This window comes from Lycium barbarum, chromosome 9 (genome assembly GCF_019175385.1).
Source record: "Lycium barbarum isolate Lr01 chromosome 9, ASM1917538v2, whole genome shotgun sequence".
In the NCBI taxonomy this organism is placed as follows: Eukaryota; Viridiplantae; Streptophyta; class Magnoliopsida; order Solanales; family Solanaceae; genus Lycium; species Lycium barbarum.
Window position 1 is genome coordinate 32,356,929 of NC_083345.1, and position 10,260 is coordinate 32,367,188.

Consider the following 10,260-nt stretch of genomic DNA (forward strand, 5'->3'; position numbering starts at 1 on the left):
AGGCATGTATTACCAGCACTGCAGTACATATTCTTTTGTGTAAGGGCACATTCTTTCCTACTACTCTAATTACACTGTCCTCTTCTGAAAGGTTTATCATGCAAAATATATTGTTCTTATCATGCATATTTCCGATGTGTGACTTATCAATCAATAAAATTGGAATGAAGCCTGAAATATTAGGGTTTAAATCTCATTAGAAGCAAAAGAAAGACGCTAATTTGTTCACATATAAATCTTGTGGACCAAATTTATACGTTACTTACTTTACTACTATATATAATAGAGGATCACAAAGTTTTATAGTTCTCACATGAATTTTCTTGTCTCTTTTTACCCTTAATTAAAGTTTAATTGACTTTGTAATTCCTTACACATTTTGGTAAATTTGAAGAACCTTAAGGGCTTTTTTCATGCCATTAAAAATGATGATGTCATAGAAAAGGTGACAGTGGACCCCACATAGCATACTCATACATATTTGAGTCTTTCTTTTATGAAAATTTTATTAAAGTTTTTTCAATTTTTGTTTTAATATAGGCTTAATTAGTGAATTAAAATGTTATTTTTATAATATTATTTATTACTTATTGATGTTATTTACCATTTATCATTTCTGTTTTAAACTTTTACTCGTCCGATTAAATGTAAAGTATTTTATTTTATTTTTTCCTATAATTTTGTGTCGTACGTGCTTGTAAAACAAAGTAATTAGCAAATATTTCACTTAAGATAAGATCAAGTCTTCAATTAAAAGACTAAACACAAATAACTCATCTCATTGTTAAATAGTTGAAAATGAATTTTCGTCTCAATCGAAAATGAATTCCAAAGTACGGTCTAATTAATCAAATTTTACGTATGCGCACTTTTAACACAAAATTTACCTAATTTATTACTATATTAAAAAAGGAACTATAAAACATTCTTTTCATATGTATTTTGGAATCTTTGAAAAAAACAGTAGAAAGAAAATACAATTTGATCTTCAAACTGTAATAATATTAAACAATTAAAAAAGTATATTTTTCACTTTTTAATATTAAAATATTTTGCAAAATACAAGATAGTCAACATTTTATATAATTTAGGTTAAAATAGTTAAGCTCAACATGAAAAAGTAAAAAAAAAATGTAGATTTCATAAAAAGCTTCATTAAATTAAGAATAAGGAAAAAAATGTTATTTTTAACATGCATCTTTTGGAAGGAAGAAAAAAGCATAGAATAAGAACTATTAAATTCATTAACTGTTCTGTATTTTTTTGTATGGTTTAATTTGAAAGAATATCTACAAAAGTATTTAATTTGAAAGAATATCTACAAAAGTATCTTGAAATATGCAAAATTTTAATTATTTATATTAATTTGTATGTTAACTTTATTAATTTCATCGTACAACAATATTGTAGCTTTAAATATTTTTGACATTAATTGAATACTGTGATTTTTTTTTCAAAAAATAAGTTAGCTAATACAGGTTCAATTCGGAGATATAAATGAAATTAATTTAACATATGAATAGCAAATTTGATCATCGGAAACTATAATCCCAAAAAATTTCAGTAAAACAGAAATTAGAAAAGCTTTCATTTGTTTGATCTTTTTTTAAGTCTATTATAAAAACTAAGAAAAATATTTTCCATTAACATTCAGATAACTTTTTTTACTTTAATATTTTAGAATTCATTAGAAATTGTCAAACTGAAAATATTTAGTTTTCACGGCCAAACGCCTACTTATTGTTTTTTTTTTTCTTTTCTTCTTCTTTTACATTGGCGGCATGAACATTTACTTTAGGTTTCATCAACCGTTTGACTTTAGCCTGATTAATTAACTTTACATTCTTCCAAAGCAAGCACCAACTCTTAACTAAAAGTTTCTAAGCATGATTTCTTGATTGAACTTTTAAAATTACCAACATTTGGTGCTTTCGGGTGGGTGCGTCTAGATGAAGTTAAATAATGGTAAAAGAATGTACTATCTCGGTCTCAAATTAATTATCCATCGTGATTATTAAAAATAGTTATCTCAAATTATATGTCATTTTAGAAGTTTAAGATATAATTAATTATTTTTTTTCTTCATTTTACTATTAGTAGAATTTTGTCATTAAATGGAGATAAGTAGAGTAAACATTTAATGGAGAAATATTATAAATTAGACATAAATAAAGGTAAAGTTAATCAAATACCCCTCCGAATTAATATTTCTTAAGAGGGCTGGTCTGGTCTGGTCACTACCCAGTGTAATCCCACAATAGTGGGGTCTGGGGAGGGTAAGATGTACGCAGCCTTACCCCTACCTGGGTAGGGAGGCTGTTTCCGATTGACCCTCGGCAACCCTCCTCCTTTATCCGGGCTTGGGACCGGCAATGTGAGCGAGCTCACATAGGCGGAGTTTTTCTTAAGAGGGCTGCAAAATAAAAAATAAAAAGATAGATAATTTGAGACGAAGGGAGTATTAGAATAATAGTTTGATTAGGATTGACGTGGAGATTAATTACATTAAAATAGCAGGTTAGATGTCACCAGCCAATGTCAGATCATTTTCCAAGCAACAAATTCTTGGGCTCACTGAAAATATAAAAATATTGAAATTTTTATGTATGTGCACGTTGAAGGTTGATAGATCGTGAACGTATTGATTACTCATTATGGTAAATTGATATACTTAGGTCAAACATAGGGTTTTGATAAATTTCTATAAATGGATCCAATTATAAAAACTTAAAAAGTTCTTGAAATAAAGCAAAATATAGGACAAGAAACTCAACATTCCTATTGGACTATCCGTCCATATTTTCTGTTTAAGGAAAACCATCGGATGTTAATTTCCCTTTTTAGGTAAAAATTATACTCCCTCCGGTTTAAAAAGAATGTTCACTTAGCCATTTGCAGACCTCTTAAGAAAATACGAATTTCTAGACAAAAATAGGTTATTTGACTAAAATTCCCCAAATTAAATAGGTATTTGGATTTAGTCACTTAACACTTAATAAGGATAAATATGAAAAAGTAAAATTAATTCTTTCTGATTTGGTAAGTGGAAATTTTTTTTGAAACAAAAAATAAAGGTTAATTAAGTGGACACTTTCTTTTAACTGAAGGAGTATTAAAGAAACGATCAATAAGTGGTACACTAGTACTATCAAGTTCAATACATGGAACTGTAAAATTAACAATTCCATAAAATAAAGTTCCTATATATCTAAGTGATGATAAAGCAAATTATTGTAGGCCAAAGGTTGTATACGGTAAAAACTAGGTCAATGTATGACCGGTGAGACCGAGGCCGAGGGCAAGTCCAAATGAGCACGAGCATGTTCGGTCTTTTCTTCATACCGGGGTATTGTACCGGATGCAGCTGACCCGAGTCAAGAAAAGTAGGTCTGTTGGTCCGGTTATGCTGATCCAAACTCAATGTGTCCGTTAGTCCAGGTACGCCGATCTAAACTCGACGTGTCCATTGGTTCGGATAACCGGTTGCGATGCTGTCATGCGTCAAGAAACCGTTCTGCCATTTTGTACTGACGACCGTACGGGTGTCAGACCGTACGGTCCCACCTTATCCTTTTAGGGTTTCCTTATTCAAAAGGGTTTTGCATTGTATTCAAGGCCCATGAGACATACCTATAAATAAAGGATATTTTTCTACTTTTTGAGGTTAGCTTTTCAGATCCAACATTATAATAGAAAAAATATATTGAAGCTCTGTGTGTGTGTGTGTTATTGGTCCAGATTTGTGTGTTCTTCTTTAGCTCTATTTACTAATCCAATATTTACATATTACTTAACATATATATTTAGTGTAAATCACCAATCTCTATACAACTCACAAGCAATCACATGCATATATATATATATTGCAACAAATCTATATACATTCCATATCAATCAAAGTAGATTAAAATTCATCCACATACCCTATACCTCACTTATAAATTTAATTGTTATTTAAATCCGGGAAAAACAGAGGTAAAGCCGGCATATCCTGTAATGCCTAAGAAAGCATATGTTTGTGGGATCCAAATGTGAATTAGTTATGTAAAATTCATCATTATTATGTGAAATTAGAGGTCCCAAATTAGAGTAGGCCCCTTGACAAATCATACAAGTAGTCTTCCCCTGTCACACAAATCTCTCCTCTAAAATAGCTAATCCCCTTCTTGATCACGTTTCTTCTTTTAGAAGATAACATCACCAAACTTTGACTCCATTGGTTTACAAGTAAATGTACCACATCACAATTTATTATCTTGAGTAGTCCAATGGGATACAAGTAATTATAAATAAATAAAATCTTTGGGATTGGGTGAGGTGGGTGTAGGGAAAAGTGGCAGGGAATACTTCAGTGAAAATCGAATTTTCCCCATGTAAAATTCTAGGTGATAACTCTATTAATGATTATCACTATTGTCAGTTTGTCACCAAATGGGCGGGTTAATTAGACGAATTTGAACGAATTAAATAAGTTGAGTTTATAGATGGACGAGTTATTACTGGGCCTGAACGAGTTGGACTGAAATGAGTTAATAATGGGTCATAACTCCACCCATCCAACTCTTGTTAAGTTTTAATTTCTTTATTTGTTTTCTTATAATTTATTTAAGTATCTAATAAACAATTTGCAAGATTGCCCTTCGTCGGGGTGGTCTTTATTGTCCCTCAAATTGGTAGTCTTTAACTTTTGCCCTTCGCTAAAAATTCTTTGGTTTCGGGTCCGAATCCCCGCCCAGTCAAAAATTAAAAAAAAATGCAAGGTAAAGTTTGAATTCGCAAGGCAGAATTTGCATGACTAGAATTTGCCAGAATTTGCATGGGCAGAAATTTGCCAGAATTCTGCCTTAAGGCAGAGTTTTGAAGCAAAATTCTACATTGTGAATCCAAACATTTGTCTTGGAATTATATTTTTTTTTTACTGAGCTGGAGTTCGAACCCACAACCTTGGGGTATTAGACGAAGGACAAAACTTAAAGACCACCAATTTGAAGGGCAAAAATTAAATACCACCCCAAATGAAGGGCAATGCGCGCAAAAAAATGACTAAATATAACATATCAAACAAACAAATGTCTTTTTAAAGAAATATTCCGACAAGGTTTTTCGCGGGTTAATTTGGGCTCATATGAGGCCCAACTTTTAAATGAGTCTAATTGAACGAGTCAAATTGGACTAAGATAATAATGAATGGGCAAATCAGACGAGTCATATTTTCATGAGCTAATTTTATCACCCCTAACTATAACTCAATTCTTCGGTTCACTTTGGTGGTTAAGGAAAAGATAGCTTAGAGCAATGAACTTTTGCTATGCACCGGGTTCAATAGTAAAACCATATTTTCACGTTATATTTTCGGAAAAGGACCAAATGTACCCTCGATACTATCGGAAAAGGGTCAAATATACACCTCGTTATACTTTGAATCTAAATATACCTCAGCCATTTTATTATTGGTTCAAATATACTCCTCCTCCATTAAAGTTATCCCAAGTAGACATCCGAACCTAAATGACACTAAATTTTAATGAGATGGACGTCTTGTGCATGCCACTTCAATACCCCTAGGCCCTAACCCATTACAGAGCATTACCTCATAATTGTTGTAATTTGAAGTCACTGTCACAGTAACATTATTAGACTTTTATCACAACCGACGATTTGGTTATTATTCCTATATAAATAAAAGTAAAAGAACACCACAAAAGATAAGATAGTTCACATTTACTCCCCTAGTCAATCCTAACAGCTAATTTACAACCCAACTTCTCCTCATGCTTCTCTCTTTCGCACACACAAAAAAACACATTATATATCTGCACAAAAAAAAGAAGAAGAGAGGTACAGAGAATTATCAGACCTCTGTTCCAATTATTTTTTCTGATCAAATTAAATCAATGTCTGAAATAGAAAGTTGTGATCAGGACATGCCTAGAGTTGTAAATTTCATGGCCTCTGTTCTTGAAAGAGTGGCAGAAACAAATGATCTCAGCCGTAGATTTAGTGCACAAAAAATCTCTATGTTTCATGGACTTACTAGGCCTACAATTTCTGTTTTGAGTTATTTGGAAAGGATATTCAAATATGCCAATTGTAGTCCTTCTTGTTTTATTGTGGCATATATTTATCTTGATCGGTTTTCACAGAGACAACCATTGTTGCCAATCAATTCTTTCAATGTTCATCGGTTGCTCATCACTAGTGTCTTGGTTTCTGCTAAATTCATGGATGATATGTGAGTTCTCTTCGCCCCCTTTGTTTTGTTGCCATTTTCAAAATTTTCTTTTATACATGTGTATAAATTAAATTCATTTAACATCCTAGACATATTAGCTACGACTTTAGCTAAGTCTTAGCAAACACGTTATACATATGCACAAAAAAGAAGAGAGCTAAGAGAATTTGCAGAGTTCTTGCTTCCCATATCTCTATGAAAAAAAATCACTTTAAACTTCTCATTTTATGTTTTGCAACATATTTTTACCCATATCTCTATGAAAAGAAATCACTTTAAACTTCTCATTTTATGTTTTGTAACATATTTTTAAAGCCATACCAATATGATATGACATATTCAAGATCAAAAATTTTAATTTTTTTTTTACTTTTAATGTCAGTAGTATAACAGGTCATCTGCCAGATAGGATGATGACTATAATAATTGAACGGGTTGGAAAGTAGATACTTTTAAAAAGAACTTAAATTTGCTCTCTCGATCTTAACGATTTGATTTATAACTCTTAATGGACTGTATTTCCGAATGCTCTATACAGAATTACAGGTAGACTCCTACTGTAATTTCACTAGTTTCTGACAAAACTTTTACATTTACAAATTAGTGAAAGTATCATTTTAATTATTTTGGGCTGGGCAATAAAATTGATGAACACCATTGGATTGAAACTCGTGTTAGTATGAAAGCTCTTGCGAAAGAGTAGTTTCTAAGCATGTATCTTGCGTTGACATAATTGGGTAACTTACTAATCGAACTTTCGTTGACCTTAAATAATAAATTCGTTAAACAAATCGGTAGTGTGTAAGAAAAGGAACTATCTTACTATAGTGACCGTGTAAATGAAAATTTTATACATATACGTGTATAACTAGTAATTTGTTATATAATGTTACTTTATTGCCTTGTTTTGAGAAGAAAAAATAATAATTCCATTCATTATAGATAATCACCTTTAAAGTGCATTAAAAATTGTGATTTAGTGGTTAATGAAGTGGGTGAAGATCATTGAAGGCCAAAATCACTTGATGATATTTTCTCATCGGCCTTATAAGAAGAGTTATCCGATACTTGTACTGGTATAACAGATACCTAGTGAAGTAGTAGAGGAGCCAGCATTAATATTATATAAAATAAAATAAAAGGCATAATTATTCTTAAAGTAATTAAGTAACCTGATAGTGTAAAACATATTTAAATTATTAGTGTATATATAAATGCTAAACTCCTAAGAAGATTAGTACTCCTTCCGTCTCAATTTAAGTGTCTGAGTTTGATTTGACAAAAAGTTTAAGAATTAAAAAGAGACTTTTAAATCTTGTGGTCCTAAATTAAAGATGTGTGTAATGTACTAAAATATTCTTTGAATCTTGTGGCTTTAAACTTGCCTTGTAGGATTATTGAATTGTCAACTTACTAAATATAGAAAGAGACATTATTTTTTAAACATACCAAAAAGGAAAGTATGACACTTAAATAAGGACGGAGGGAATACAATTTAACATGTCTACCCAGTGAACTTCATATTTACTTATGGAGGTGAATTATACTTAAAAAAATCTGTGGGTTATGACTAACATACACAAGAAATCCCCGAGTGAATAGACAAAATTGCGTACAAGGCGCGCAAATGTCATATATATTAGTTGTAGAAACATGCATTTAAATACCAAGTTGCAACGCCGTCCTGAAGCAAAAGCACTGTCAAAGAAGTAGTAATTTATAAGTACTTGAATTTTCGAAATGTCCATGTTTCAAATCTAGACAAAATCACCTAAGATGTGGTGTCTTTTGTCTGCTGTCCCTCACGACATTTTAGCGTTGAATTCTACACGTGAAAGAAACAAAATGAAAATACAACTTCTAGGTTAGGGGCAGTATATCGAGTGATAATGACGTCCTCTACATATACACTTGGTAATATCTAGCATATATATATATATGTGCGCGCGCACTCACTGAGTTGGACTCTATAGTATGATTTATGTAAAATTATTATTAAAGTTAAAATCTAAATATGTAATGAATTGATACTTGATAGATCCGATTTCTAGTTCAAAATTGACTCTTATTATGAAATGCAAGCTTTTCCTAATTGAATTTGCCACCAATCTATACTGACGACTGGTTCGCCGAAATAGTCTGTTTCTGAGATTGTCCCCTAGAAGTTTAATTTGCATGCTGAAATAATATGGCATGTTACTTACTAAGGAGTACGGTGAGATGAATGCAATTTCTACACTCTTAATTAGATATTTCGGATTCGAATTTCAAAAATAGAGAAACATTTGGTAGGAAGTACTTTTGTCTCTAATAAACCTAACACGGTGCGAATCTAAATTAGCGGAGCTGATGTGTTTTCAATACTAAATGGTTATAAGGAAACTGTAATGCTAGCTGCAGCTTTGACTTGTTCCTTTGGTTTCTGTTCTTTTAAAATCAAAAAAATGATTTGCGTGAGTGTTGCAGATCTGAAAGCTTGATTTAGAATGGCATTATCGAGACTTGTCGAATTAGCTGTCATTTAACTCTTGTTATTGTCACAAATCACAACTAGTACGTAATGCTACGTACTCATGCTTCAGTAGCTTTCGACTCAATTCCTTGATGTGAAGTTTACAATCAGTGATCCTCCTCCACCACATCTTGCACCTGCCCCCACCACGCCAACAATATATCTAAGAGGACAAAATAGTACTATCCCTACCAGGACTATTTTACATGACATTATTCAATTTAACAATTTAGACAATTCTTTTTTGTTACAATTATCAAACATGTTTTTAAACTATATTTTAAATATTAAATTATGATTTAAGATACTAAGAAGTTTTACCTAAAAAATTGAATACCACCTTAACTCAAAAGTTGTTTACTCATATATTCAGATTATGTTGCAAGTTCTCACGGTATAAGTATGTCATTTATTTGGGGACAGAGGAAGAATAAATTAAAGTTAGGGAGAGTAAATCTTTCAATCGTTTTTTTTTTTTTTTTTGGTTTTTTATACCCTTCAGATACTCTATTTAATTAGGACCTGACTAATTTGAATTCTCTTTGAGAAGTCCCACTTCGGGAGAAAATGCTCTCTATCAAAGAAGACTTCATTATCAGTGCTCAAACTCGAGACCTCCGGTTAAAAATGCATGGAGGGGTACTTACGACCCCCTGTAGCCTTTCACCCTTGGCGATAAATATTTCAATTGTTATAAATTAATTGCGTAGTCTAGAGTGGCTCTTAGTGAATTACTTGAAAGTTGAAAAATGTTAGTCTTGTTTTTTTTTCCTCCTAATTTTGTTTTTGGCAGATTTTACAACAATGCTTACTATGCAAAAGTTGGAGGAATAAGCACAACAGAAATGAACCTACTAGAAGTGGACTTCTTATTTGGGATAGGATTTCAATTAAACGTGACTCCCTCAACATTCCACACCTACTGCTCTTATCTACAGACAGAGATGTTGCTGCTAGAAACACCAGCCATCCCAATGCCTCTCAAAATTGGCAGAAATGTGAACCAACATTGTTGCATCAATGAGGATGAATCCACTCATCAACACCATGAATTAGCCGTTTGACAAAAATTTAAAAAATAAAATAAAATTATTGAACTAAATTTTGTCACCACTGAGGACTGAATTGCTTAATGAAGAAGGTCAAGATTCTATACTCCTTGGCCTTATCAAGTTTGTAACTTGTAAACAAGCATTAAGTTGCAGCTTTGTGGACTCTTGATGTTCCATTTTTGAACTTTTTCTTATTGAGTTTTGATACAAAATCGGACTTTTCAGCCTGGGAAAATTACAGTCAAATACCATTCAGTTATCTAGTTTACAAAATATGTACACAATATATAGGTAGTATACATATACTATACATACATATACACAACATATACATACCAATACATATAATATACATACCTTAGCATATATAGCCGAAGTTTGTAGGTAGTGTATACACTTCGGCCATGTAGATGGCGGAAGGGTACATTTACGTAAGTTTCCCTTTATAAACCTTTCCTCAATTA

The 10,260-nt window shown here is 31.8% G+C and overlaps 1 protein-coding gene across 1 annotated transcript; it reads left to right on the forward strand.

Moving 5' to 3' along the window:
• Positions 1 to 5,696: 5,696 nt before the first annotated feature.
• Positions 5,697 to 10,008, forward strand: LOC132611100 (cyclin-U4-1-like). The gene is made up of 2 exons (XM_060325512.1): positions 5,697 to 6,232; positions 9,538 to 10,008. The coding sequence occupies exons 1-2, from the start codon at positions 5,772 to 5,774 to the stop codon at positions 9,806 to 9,808; spliced, it is 732 nt and encodes a 243-aa protein (XP_060181495.1). The 5' UTR covers positions 5,697 to 5,771; the 3' UTR covers positions 9,809 to 10,008.
• Positions 10,009 to 10,260: the final 252 nt, after the last annotated feature.

Coding starts and splice junctions, on each gene's coding strand:
- LOC132611100 (XM_060325512.1), top strand. CDS start 5,772: ATGCTTCTCTCTTTCGCACACACAAAAAAACACATTATATATCTGCAC. Junction 6,233..9,537: donor GCTAAATTCATGGATGATAT/GTGAGTTCTCTT, acceptor TGTTTTTGGCAG/ATTTTACAACAATGCTTACT.